Raw genomic sequence first — 14,060 nt, forward strand, 5'->3', positions numbered from 1 at the left:
CGAAATATAGGTTCACATTATGAAAATTTCAATCTTTCTTTAAATTGATATTGTTTCATTGATGTAAAACAAAAATTGGTTTGAGGGTTTTAATTCTCCTGTTATTTTTTTCACTATTTTATGTTGTTTTTAATACAAAAATCACACGTTTTGTTGCTAAGAAAAATCGTGACCCATAGCTTGAAAAATCACTTTTAAAACGTCCAAAATTTCTCAAAAATGGCTCAAAAATATGTTATTTTTGAGATAGATTATATTAAAATCTCGTTGGTTTGTTTTCTCTGGGTTGTTTTGTGTTAAAAATCGCTCAAAAATATTTGATGAAGCTCCCATGGCTGAACCCAATTTCGAGCAATCAACCTGCCAAAAGAAGAAGAAAACTCTGCAATAGAAGAATCTCAAGAAATCCTAGGGGTTAGGGTGAGATTGTGAGAGAGACATCGTATTTATATTTTTCACTAAAAAGTCTCACGGAATCCATACCAGTAAAAAATCCATTAAAATCGTCGGATTTTTGAATACCACGATATTGTGATTCCATTGTTTAAAATCCTGATTGAATACCAACGGATTCTAAAATAATCCTTTAAAATCCTAATCGAATACCATGTGACTTTTTTTCAATTCATTAAAATCCTAATCGAATACCAACGGATTTTTTTGTCCAAAAACAGTCCATTAAAATCCTTTGAAATCTCAATCCAATACACCTCCCTACAGGGCGATTTTTTGAATAAACACTTAACTAGGAGGTGGTTTTATATAATTTACCCAAAAATAATACAGTACAACCTTACAACTTATATTAAATACTCTAAAGAACTGAAACGTTTTATGAAAGATATTACATATTATTTGTGTGGTGAGTTTTTTTTTTTTCTAGATGATTATTTTATCTTAATTTTTTTTTTACTCTCTTAAACTTGCATGATAAGAATTAAATTTTAAATATATTTTTATGTCCACTATTTACCATTTATTATTTGCAAAAAATATATTTATTATTTAAAAAAATAATGTTAGGAAATTGGTTACTCCTGTCATTTCATAAAAATAAATAAATAAACCATTAAAAAGTCCAATTGGAGGGAAGCTTATTTTTCAAGATAATATTTTTAAAATCTATTGGGCCCAATAGAAAAATAAAGAGCCTATTCAAAAAGACTTAAAAGTGCTTTGTATTTTGAAAAAAAGAGAGTTATATATGTATAAAAGTTGACTTTTATTTATAGTCTGATATATAGGGGTGTAAATGGACTAAGTCGGCTTACAGGGGCCTACGGCCTTGCCTATTATAAATAGTAATATAGAATAGCCATATGCTTTTAAAAAAACTATTTAGAAAACAGGCCATAAGTTTTTTTTATATGTTGGGCCTATAAACCTTCAAGGTCGGCTCATATCATATTATTTATTTAAATAAAATTATTATTTTAATAATTTTGAATAATAAAGTAATATTATTTTAGTTTTCTTTTAATTGTTGAATGTTTAATAGGCTTAAACAGGCTAATAAGCCTAGCCGTAATTTGGGACCTACATAGGCTTACAGGCCAGGTCAGACCCAGTGTTTTTTACACAGGCTTGACCTATTTAAGCCAAAGCATAACCTAGCCTAACATATTTACACCCCTACTGATATACATAGTTGACTAGATGAAGTGTTGGGGAGATTTTTTTATATATATATATATAACTTGAAAGAATTGTCATTCAATCTTCGTTGGTCACCTTATTCTCAGAATACGACTCACAAGATTACCCCCTTATTAAAATAGCAGGTGCATCGAGTTTTGTGACTAAAAAAAAAGATGAGGCTAATCTACCAATAAAAACATAATACTAACATGTTTCTTGAAAAGAAAAAGAAATAACTCTAACATTATACTTATATTATTTCAAATGGGAGTACTACTCACTACTATAGGAGTACTAAAAACATTGTCTTGGGCGGGGATAATCTAATTAAAATAGTAAAATCTTAAAGCATGTATGCCCCCCTTGATATTTGTAGAGGTGGCGAAATGAATCAGCACGCCCGATCTGTATCAACCCGCCACCAACTTATTAAAAATGATCCCATTTATCTAACCTGTCTCCTTTTTTTTTTTGATTGGACGGGTCAACCCGTCTAGAAAATAAAATATTTAAAAATTAAAATTAAATTATATTTTATAAATTTTATAATATTACTTATTTTCATTTCACATTTTTTCATAATTTTTTTGCTGTTTCAAGCCTAAATGTATGCTAATATTCAGTCAAGCATTCTTTTAGAATTTATTTTTGCTTCCATATATGAATAAACTTTGACATAAATAAAAAAATTCTTTATTTTCTCCAGGGTAGTACTAAGATAAAAAATAAATAAATCATAAAAGCTTAATAACAAATAAAATATTATCCAATAGTAAAAAAAAAACTTAGCGGGACAACTCGACCCGCCCCTAACCTGTTTTGACCCGCAACCCAGCAGGACGAGTTGAGACGGGTTGATGGGTTGAGATGTGTAACTCAACTCGTCCCGTTTTGACGGGTTAACGGGTTGACCCATCGTGTTCAACCCATATTATCACCTCTATATATTTGTATATTTTATATCTATATATGTAACATTTTACCAAACAATTGTGATATGAATATTAAATTTCACCCATTCGGTAGTTGAATTAAAACTTTTATGAAAGGAAGTAATATAAATTTTTGTATAATTGAAAATTGAAAAAAAGAAGAAGCTATTAACCTACTTAATTTAATTTAGTTTTAACATATGACATAATTTTAAAATAAAGTAAATTTAACCATTAGATGAAACATTCATGAACATCATAGTTATCTTAAATTCAGTTTGCATTATTATCATAATAGTAGCAAAATGAAATTATTGAATTAATAGATTTTACATCCTACAAAAAGTCCTTCAACAAATAATCTACCCAAGGCATCGATTTGTCCTTATGTATTCGAGTATTGACAGAAAAGTCTTTGATTTCTTGAGGTCTTTTTGCATTATAAAACTTTCCATTTAATTTAACCTCCCGAAAAAGAAAAAGAAAAAAAGCGGAGAAAAAAAGTGGAGACCTTTGTAATGATTTGATTTTTACCTCACAATTTCAATGGCAGCATACATAAATCTTCCAAACCAATAATCATACAAACTGTAAACCACAAACGAAAAAAAAAAAAAAAAACTTGCAATCTCTATAAACTTCTTTCACCATGAATCCAAGATTTTGGAAGTGAAAAAAGAAAGAAGAAAATAAAAAAATCCCCAAGACTAAGGTTGTATCAAACGAGGAGAATAAGTTATAGGAGGCAAGGCATCCTCTAGACAGGAATTAATATTGGTCACAATGGCAGGAATCCCCTCTCGTCATTGTAAACCAAAAAATCCTGCAGTTATGTACCTTGCCAAAATAACTAATAAAAAAACCAAGAAAAATGCTAAATGTTACCAAACTAGTGTTCCAAATAAGATCACCGAAGAACTAGACAATCCATCAGTCACTTCTAAGTTCTAACCAAACGGTGTAGAGAATTGTGTCCATTCATCAAGTCGTGGCTTTAACTAGAGGTGATATAGGAATAGGGGAGTGAGGTGACATCAAGAAATCATCCAGCCTTCTGAATGAGGAGCTTAGCCTTAAGTTTCTGTGGTTACAAGGTTTCTTGGCAGCCATGTTTTGACTCACAAATGCGCGCATTCTTGTCAAAGAAACTTCCACAGCCTTATCATCCATGTTTGCATAGCATACCCTGAACCACCCTGGCTCGGAACAATGAAAAGAAGAACCAGGGGAAATATTGATCTTCACTTGATGAATGATAACTTTCCAGAGTTCCATTTCTGCTTCAAATGTTGGTTTCTTGAGAAGACTACGCAAATTCATCCATAGAAAGAGACCAGCATTGCTCTGCAAGCACTTTATGCCAACTTGGGCAAGACCCCTAATGAAAACTCCATACCTTTTGGCAAGCCTCTTAGCACTCTCTGCAAGGAACCGTTCCACAAACTCATCATCCAACAACATTGATGCCATAAGATATTGGGTCTGTGTGGACACTAATCCAAAGCTGGACATTTTTCGAGCACAATTGACCACTGCATCATTGTAAGAATATATGATGCCAACTCTGAAGCCAGGGAACCCCATATCCTTTGAAAGACTATAAACAATGTGAATCAGGTCACGGTTACATTCAATGTCAGTGTCTTCCTCTATTATCTCAGCGATGCTCGTGAAACCGGGATGGCAAAAAACTGTGGCAGCATATATTTCATCGCATACTAGATGAATATGCTTTTCATTAATAAAACTCATCACTGTTCTTAATGTCTCTCTATCCATGATAGTTCCCAATGGATTTGATGGATTGGTAATAAGCAAGCCCTTTACTCTGATGTTATCCTCTTTGGCTTTCTCAAACGCAACTTCCAATGCTTCCCTTGTCAATTTGAAGTAATTAGAGCTTTCACAGATAACTGGAAGAAGTTGAACTCCTGTTCTCCACCTCAAATCCCTATCAAAACTGCATTAGGAAAACCAAATTGCTTCATTAGAATGTAATTAAGATCTTGATGTCGATCAAATAATATGGCATATATGATATCATACGGCAAACTCATATTTGCTTGTTTTGTCTCTAGTTATATAAGAAGAAAATGGCTGTGACAATCAACAGAAAAGGACATTAGGTAAGTGAAACGATGGTGTTGGTGTTGACTTACAAGGCGTGAGGTTGAGCAATTGTTGATACTTAGTTGTGGTCTAATTAAGTTTTTGACCTTGTAATCTTATAGAGAGCATTAATTAAAACCCACTACCCTTAGCCTAGTCAAACGACTTGAATGTTACACAGGAAATCAACTGGGTAGAATTCAATTTTTTTCTCTCCCCATAAGTACATTGCAATTTGCAAACGTAATTTTCTCTTAAATTAATGTTCGCCCTCCAACAAAAATTAATATAATTAAAAGGAAAAAAATCACAAAGTGTATAAAAGTTTTATAATGAAAGTTATGGAAATTGAATTGAATGTCTTACCCTGCATAATAAGGAGTAGGGACCATAAATGCATCACCGGGGTCTGCCAAACAAAAGGCGGTGACCTCGTGTGCTCCGGTTGCTCCACCACTCATAACAACACGATCAGGATCAAACGTGACTCTGTTTCCTCTCGTTCTTGACATGAATTTAGCCACAGCCTGTGAAAGTTCAATTCAAGTTATGTTAATTAGTTCATCATTATCAACCAAACCAAACCAAACTCAACTTAATTGTTTGATTTCATAAATTGTCACTCACTTGTCTGAACTCCGGAAGACCATGATAATCCTGAAAGTTAGCTATGGCCTTGAAATCACGCGCTCCTTCTGGAGTGCAAATTGAAGCCTCAGGATTACTCATTATCCAATGTTGAACCAAGTCAGAAGTAAGCTGCAAATAATAGAACCAATAAGAAAAAAAAAATGAGTATACATTGATGGGGCTTTTGTGAGAATTCAAAGAAGCTTTAGGTGGGAGTAATATACCTGATTTTCTGCAAGACCCATTTGGATAACACCATTAGGATTCTTGGTGGGATGAAAGGGATCATCTTCATAAGCCTTCCAGCCATCAAAGTATGGGGAATTTTCACCATGTCCATCACCCGTGGCTATCTTAGACAGTAATTGGGGTTGGTCCATTGTCATAAGCTCCATATGGTCTATGTTTATTCTCCTTGCAAATTAGTTTAGACTTTTGTGTGGTTGGAAAAGTTTGCTCTTTTTGCTTGTGCTTATAAATTACAATGTCTAGCTCTGAATGAAATACAACTCACAGAGTTGCTTATATATATATATATATAGCATGTTCCACACACATTAAAAATGATTTTCAGAGGCGTGAATCTCTGTGGTTCAAATTTAGAATGAAGCTTCCCACGAAGGAGACTCTTACCATAAGACATATACATCTTCAAATAAACTCTTGCGTGTTCCATATTAAGAAAATCTTTTCCGTATTATTAAATAAGTGTTGGAATTCTTATAGAATTCAAATTTTATGAATAAGAAGTTGGATGTGAAGAGATGTGTCTGTTCGGTCGAAATAGGAATCATTCGTCGTGACAGGTCATAGTTTATAAATATGGAAGGAAATGAAGAAAAAAAAATGACTTTTCTGATTTCTCTCTTGTACTGAAACTCTATAAAATATTTTTTTTGAAATCTTTTGCATTCATTCTGTGAGATTGATCAGTGTTTGTTGTGTCTGCCGGTGCTGCTGTTTCTTCTGGTAGTGTCATAGTTAAAACAGAAGTAATTCGTTCTATACTGGGAGACATTTGTTCACAAACCTTAAGCTCCGATGAGGGGCAAAATTGTCTTAAGAACACTATTTAATACTGGATTCAGGTTTGATTTTTTGCAACTTTCATGCCTTGCCCATTACATCTTTAATTTTCTATAGTTGCGTGCAATTTTGTACTTTACTGATATCACCATGATCAAATAACACAATTTTTGCAGTATCAACAATAACGATGAGTGACATGTTACCTTTAAAATTACCTAAGAATTTCTCTAAATATGAGTTTGAAAATTAGGTAAGATTTGGTGGGCAGTCAGAATGTCAATAAATTAAGAGTGGTCATATTATGGTGCCACTTGCAGTTTCATTTGGCAGGGTTACAGAATAACAATAGCCTCTGTTCTCTTTGATGTTTGGGGAGAGACTTTTCAGTATATAAGGTTTTTCTCTGCTACTCGGCACATAGGCAGATTATGTGCGAATGTAGAGTGCTCTATTTCAGTGATCAGTGATCATCCTTTGCAAGGGAATTAAGGTGACTAAAAACTGGTTAAGGGAATTGAATGAAAATAAACAAAGATAAAACACATTTTATTATGGAACATTTCAAATACAATTTCAACAAAAAAAGCCAGTAGATTTTTAAAATTACTTGGAATACCTAATTAATTTTGGAACGCCTAAACTTCTAATATTTTTAATTAATTTTAATTTTTTTTATATTAATCCACTCTTATATAATAAAATAAAATTATCATTTTTGAGAGTGAAATATTCTCTCTAAGGGTGTTAACGGGCCAAACCGAGCCGAGCTTTGGTCTTAAAAGGTTAAACTTGTGTTTAAATGTGTCAGCCTAACTAAGCTTGTTACTTGTTATGAATATAATTATCGGCATATGGCCTGACTTATTTACCAAAAATAAAAGTCTGGTTTAACCTGTTTAAAAAAAATATGACAACAAAAAAATTTATCCAAACAAAATATACAATCAACAACATTAGTAATTTCATAAATTCAATATATATCCAAATAGCATAATATAGAACAAAATCATTCAAAAAGTCTGTTAAATCAATAAAATGGGGTGAAATAAATTGATGAGAGAGAAAGTTATTACAAGTAGTATAAAAAATATAAAATAAATATTCATATACTAGGCCAGCCTTAGAGACATGTAAGCTCAGGCCTTCACGAGCCGAGCCAAAGGCCCCTGGTTCTCTTAGCATCCCTAATTCAGTCGTTATACTTTCTTATTCCTTAAGATATGTTGCTTTATTATTGTTAATTTTTTATTTTTTCATTTTTTTGGTTAGTTTTAAAGAGCGAAATTCTACTGACCAAAATTTGAGACAAACTATGAGTTATAACTTCAACCCCCGAATTAGAGAAAGTAAGAATCAATAATTTAATGAACTGCAATTCAAACTACCAAAAGGATCCCGCGTCCTTGGTGAAGATGTCTGTTACAGAGTTACCATTAAAAAAAAAGAAGTGACATTCCATTTATTTTCGTGTTTATGTTCTAAACTTTGATAGTTTGTATTAAGTTATAATTTCTTATAAAAAAAATATTTTAAAGTAAATCGTCTAAAAAAAATAACGCAAGAATATATTTATTTTTAAGTCATTTTTTTTTATTTTTTAAGTCATTTAATAGTGAAGATTTAGATGCACTTTGATTTAAATTAAAATACAAATATTCATTACTTATTCATTTTAAAAACAAATTCACTTTTAACATTTGAAAACTTAAATGTATCGTGAGTCTAAGAACCTAAGTACATTATTATTCTTAAAAAAATATAATATTATATTGCGAGCAAGTTGTTGTAAGATATAAAACTTGAGTCTAATATTGAAAACATAAGGTTCAGACGTGAAATTTATATGAATTTTGGACTTTCTAACTTTATACTTATAGTTTATCTTTTGGAATAAGATTCTCCCAAAATTCTTATTAATTGGTATCAAAGCTTCTACCGTATCCTCAATTACAATCTAAAATATGGAATTTATATAGATATTAGCTCTCCTACTTATAAGTTAGTTTTAGGGGTGAAATTCTTTCAAAGTTTGTATTATATTTTTTTTTGATAACAATATTACTTTCCTTTTACATGAGGTAACTTATCTCATTTTCTCTTATTTCGATTTTCGCATCTCACTTTTTTCTTCTTTTTTCTTTTTTCTTGTAATGGTGGGACCCACCCATTTTCTCTCTACCACATAAGATAACTATCTTATGTGGAAGGAGATTAATAAAACTCTTATATTATTTGTTAGTAATTTTTTATTTTTTAAAAAAAAAACTGGAAATAACTAAACTGGCTACATTTATGCAGTATTGTCATATCAAGTCTATGACTCTCATGAACTTCAAAGTTCAAACAATTGGACCAAAATTAATCTCCAAGCATAAATAGACATGACTATCATAGAATGATCCCCTGGGTTTATTTTAAAAGGGTTCATCTTTCGCGTTGATCCATCTAGAATCAATATTGGCAACAGTAGTTTTAGCAATCCAGAACGAAAATTTAACTTCAACACTTACTTTTAATATTTTTAATTCGTTGCAGAATTTTATTGCATTTATTTTAGGGTAATACTATTCTCCTGTTGAGAGAAAAATTCGGAAGAGTGAAAAGAGAATGAGACGAGAGAAAAATTTACCATGAGATTCACCTATGAAATGTTTTTGCAGGAAGGTAATGGCAAAAAAATTTAAATGTTATTTTTTTAATAAAAAATTACAAAAATGTAATCGTCTTGAATGTATTTATAAAATGTATAGCATTCAAACATGTCCTACTGGGACATAATTTGACGGAGAGAGACACGCTCCACAAGGGCGTATTTTAGGAGAGAGAGACGATCCACGGGTGCGTGTTTCAGTAGATGCTGGCACATAACACAAAAAAGTCAATAGTTTATTCATAAAATTTTGGAAGTCCATAACTTTTGATTCTGGTATCCGAATTAGTTAAAAAAAATTGATTTCACACAACTTTTCGAGATCTACTCAATGACACCTCATTTGACATATTTTATCTCTCACAAAAAAAGTTAAAATTTACAATAAATGATACTAGAAGAACAATGATCTTTACTAGGAATGTTTTAATCATGATACCAAAACAATGGTAACATAAACGTTCTTATAATATTATTATTGTAAATTCAAACTTTTTTTGTGAGATATAAAATATGTCAATTGAGGTGTCATTACATAAATCTCGAAAAGTTGTGTGGAATCAAATTTTTTTTTACTTAATTCGAATACTTGAGTCTAAAATTATGGATTTTCAAAGTTTTACAGGTAAAATGTTAATTTTTTGTGCCACGTATTTGCATCTGGTAAAACACATCCCGTGAGGCGTGTCTCTCTCCTTAAGATTATGTCCATGTGGGACGTATTTGAGTGCTATATATTTGTAAATACATTTAAAATGATTACATTTATGTAATTTTTTGGCGGAAGGTAATATTATTTTCCTGTAAGGTGAGAATACTATTACCCTTTATTTTAATCCGATCACGAATAGTTCCGTTCGTTGTTTCTGGTCGAAAATGCAAAGTCACGTTAGCTGACCACGTATAATCTAACGTGAAAATTGAGATTTTCATGAATAGAAAATATCACGAGGTATTCATTTTCACCACGTGGATGGCCGAGAGAATGAATGAATATGCGAGTGATGGATAAGAATTATGTAATTCAAAGAGTAAACTACCTAATGACTCAGCTCAGTTGTTCGTTTTTTGGTAATGAGTTAGTGGGATTGGATATGTATTCGATTTCTACTAAATGCATTCTTGAGGAGAGGGCCCATCACTGACTCCCGTAAATTAGTCTCATAGCCGGTTCAAAGAGTCGAAGCTTGTGGAGATATCAGAGAGAGTCAACTTACCTCAAAGAGGCAATTAGAGTAGGGTAACTCCAAAAAAAAAAAAAAAAGTAAACTAATCGTCAAAAATTCAGAATAAAATTTCTCAAAGAGGTAATTAGGGTTGAGTAACTCCAAAAAAAAAAAAAGAGTAAACTAATCGTAAAAAATTCATAATAAATTTTTTAAAAGCTTGGAATTTATTATGTACAGATCATTCGACATCTCAAATTACAAAGTTTGATACTAAATTTCAAAGGGAGAATTTAATGGTTATAATTTATTGGACCACACTTATTATTAATTATTAATTGTCAATAAATTATAATCATTATATTGATGAAATCAACTGTTAAAATTTGCTATTAAACTTTGGGAGAGGTTATACTTACTACTTCTTTTTCTTATTACCTCTTACTATCAAATCTTAATCGTTGACTTCCACCAATCTAACAGTTATAATTTATTAGAAATTAATAATTAATTAATAAATATGACCCAATAATTAATAACCGTTAGATTGACAGAAATCAACGGTTAAGATTTAGTAGTAAGAGATGGTAAGAAAAAGAGATAATAACTATAACCTCCCTTTAAACTTTTTAGTTAGATATCGATATCAAACTAAAAAAGTTTGATACCAAATCTTAACAATTGATTTCAGAAATTTAGTAATTATAATTTATTGGATCATACTTATTTATTAATTATGAAATCCCAATAAATTATAACCGTTAGATTGACGAAAATCAACGGTTAAGGTATGGTGTCAAACTTTTTATTTTGATCCCAAACCTTAACCGTTGATTTTGAGAATTTAGTGGTTATAATTTATTGGGTCACACTTATTAATTAATTATTAATTCTCAATAAATTATTTATATATCTATACTTTATTAAATTAAAATTTCTAATTCAATAATAATTATTTCACTTTTTTTTCTTATGTAAACACGCTTTTAAAAAAGGAGATTGATCCACTTACCACTAAAATTTTTCAAGCAGTGCTTATTACAAAAAAAAAAAAAAAAAAAAAAAAAATTCAAGCAGTGTTGATTTTTTTCAATCTAACAGTTATAATTTATTGAAAGTTATTAATATTTTGGTGGTAAGTATATCTCTTCCTTTAAATAATATTTTTGCAAGATTGTGAACGAGTTTTTCTAGTCAAGGCTTCAATAATTGTGTTTGGATTGGGTTTTACTACCTCAATGTTTTTCCAATAACTTTCCAAATGCACCGGCCGGCTCCGTTCGGTAATCTTCCATTATATTTGAAAACGAAAGTTGAAACCAAGGACTGGAAGAGAGTTTTGGTCAAAAAATATTGGGCTGAATTTTGCTCGTCTACGCGAAAGTTTTGGGGAGATAATTTTCAGTCTGAAACAATGACGACCATCACGCCTACCACACATATAATCTGCTGTTAGATAATGTTGCTTCCCCAAAAAAAAAAAAAAGAAGAAGAAGAATTAATTGTTTTTTTTGTTCAAAATATTTATAATTTGTTATGCTTGTGTTTTATAATACAACTATTATTCCATGACAACCAAAAAATAGTATGCCTGCTAACTAAAAATTTTGTTCAATTTTGTCATATACTTATCATTTAGATCAAGTTGACCGATTATCACATTTCTTGTGATTGACAATTTAAGAAAAACAAAATAACAAAATAAATAAATGAGGAGCAATTCGTAAACGAAAGGAATCAAAAGCAAAATATTACATATACAGTCATGTTGTCGTAGAATATGAGAGAAAGAAAAACAATACACATGATTTACCTTAATTAATCCCAACTTAAGGCTATATCCACCAAATATGTCATTATGTTCTCCTCACCGCACTCATTTAAATACACTCAATTACAAGAAAATATAAAAAGACTCCAAAAATCTTAAACTATAATTGTTGGTAATAGGCCCAAACCCTAACTATTAAATAATAGATATTATAGAAAAATTCAATCACCACGCAGTACCATATCTTTACCAGCACGGGAGCACTACCTCCTGCATCTCATCTGTTGCTCACAAGGGAGCAAGACCCCCTCTGGTTTTATTAACATAAGGGAACATGAATTGTTGACTAAATGCAAAATACGAGCCATAATCAACACATACATTCACTTGGAAGGGGTGATAGAGTTGTCACTAGCCCACCCCATTAGCCTCTAGCTCGCACGGGATAGGGACAAAAAATCTCACAGGGCCAATTAACCCACAATAATAATGGCATACATTAGCCAAAAGTCATATGGATTAGAACTAGCCTACAAAACAAACCATCCAAATCTAGTATTACACAATAATCTTAATATTATTATTGAATAATTGTTCTTAGTATATTATATATTAGAAAGTTATACCATCAATATTTTTGCAACTGCTACCGTTATAAAAACATAAATTAGAAGAGGATGATATATTAATATCTAAAAAATACATGCAGAACTTTTTGTTAGAAGGTATAACTTTAAAATTTAAAATAAAAAACAAATAATAACATGTCTGAAGCAAGGAAAAAAACCGTAGACAACAACTAAGAATGTAAACCGGGGCTGAAGGACCTAACTAAGGTACTACTGTCCTCCATGAGATGAGGGGATCAAAAACGAAGGATCAGATAAGAAACAAACTCATCGTCTGCTGTCAAGGCTAACTGGACTAGCCTATGAGCACGAAACACATGGTTAAGACTTATGTTACAATCCTTCCTAAGCCAAACTCTGTGACGGTTGATGATGTGCGAGTCGAGTCGTGCGCCTGCTAAGCTGTGGAAGAGAGCTGATTGATGATGACTGCAATGTCATTTTCAAGTATTGTCTCGTCTCTCCTAGCTCTCCAAGTTGTTCCTCAAGATCCAGGTCTTCTCATCTAAGGAGAAGAATTCTAATCTCTTTGCTGGCGGAATAAAGTTCACCCACAAATCCTTGGCTATATTACAGTCTCTCAGTACGTGAGCTTGTGTCTCAGCCTCCTTCCTACAGTTTCCACAGAGTGGATCATCTTGAGACCACCTAAATGTACGACCGTTAATACCATGTACTTTTCTTCTCTCCGCCCATACCGTTAATACCGGAACGAGAAGTTCTGAATAAGGGGATCCTTTAAAAAATAGCATCTTATAATAACACTTATTTAGTCATATTTCTCCTACAAAGAAGTGTTGATTTTAGGGGACCAGCACCCATGCTAATCCCCTCCTTCCGCCGGTGCATACCGTCAATCTACCTAAATTGATTAGCAAAGGTTGGCAACACTTTTCGTAAAAACTAATTCCAGCTAAACAACTCTACTACATTAAAAAGTCATTATCATAACTTTAATTACAAATTCTACCCAAAACTTCCCTCGACCTTAAACCTCCTAAATTACCCTTATTTATAACATTCATTATATTGTTGTCAAACTCATTTACAAGCCTATTTTTTTGGAAATGAATATTAGAAAGTTAACCAAATCTCTAAGGACAAGTCATTAAGAGAAATAGATCTTAAGATACAGCTGTCAAAATTTGAACTCATAAATCTACATAACTATGAAAGTGTTACTGTGCCAGGGTGAAAATGGGGCTCCATTAGTGAAGAATGAACAACAGCTATATATCTTCAAATGTGACAGTCTTCAAAATTTGTTGTTCCATTTTCGCCCCTTCCCAATGCAATCCAATAGCCTATAGGCATAAAATTATTTTCTTGAGAGACAATTCTAGTATGCCAAATGGAATCAATTCCACCCCAAAAAGGGTGAGATCGCCCGAACAAGGACAAAACAACACAAATCAAGACCGTTGATAATCACATTTCAACTAAAATAAATCTGCTTTTAAAACGAAAAATAAATATTTATCAACCTTAAATTTTAGACCAATTTTC

The 14,060-nt window shown here is 31.7% G+C and overlaps 1 protein-coding gene across 1 annotated transcript; it reads right to left on the bottom strand.

Moving 5' to 3' along the window:
• Positions 1-3,551: 3,551 nt before the first annotated feature.
• On the bottom strand, positions 3,552-5,704 carry LOC133290024 (1-aminocyclopropane-1-carboxylate synthase-like). The gene is made up of 4 exons (XM_061488071.1): positions 5,534-5,704; positions 5,307-5,438; positions 5,046-5,206; positions 3,552-4,530 (listed from the first exon to the last, which is right to left on the bottom strand). The coding sequence occupies exons 1-4, from the start codon at positions 5,702-5,704 to the stop codon at positions 3,552-3,554; spliced, it is 1,443 nt and encodes a 480-aa protein (XP_061344055.1).
• Positions 5,705-14,060: the final 8,356 nt, after the last annotated feature.

This window comes from Gastrolobium bilobum, unplaced genomic scaffold (genome assembly GCF_033153095.1).
Source record: "Gastrolobium bilobum isolate Gb01-03AN ecotype WA unplaced genomic scaffold, APGP_CSIRO_Gbil_v1 utg6240, whole genome shotgun sequence".
NCBI classification, from domain to species: Eukaryota; Viridiplantae; Streptophyta; class Magnoliopsida; order Fabales; family Fabaceae; genus Gastrolobium; species Gastrolobium bilobum.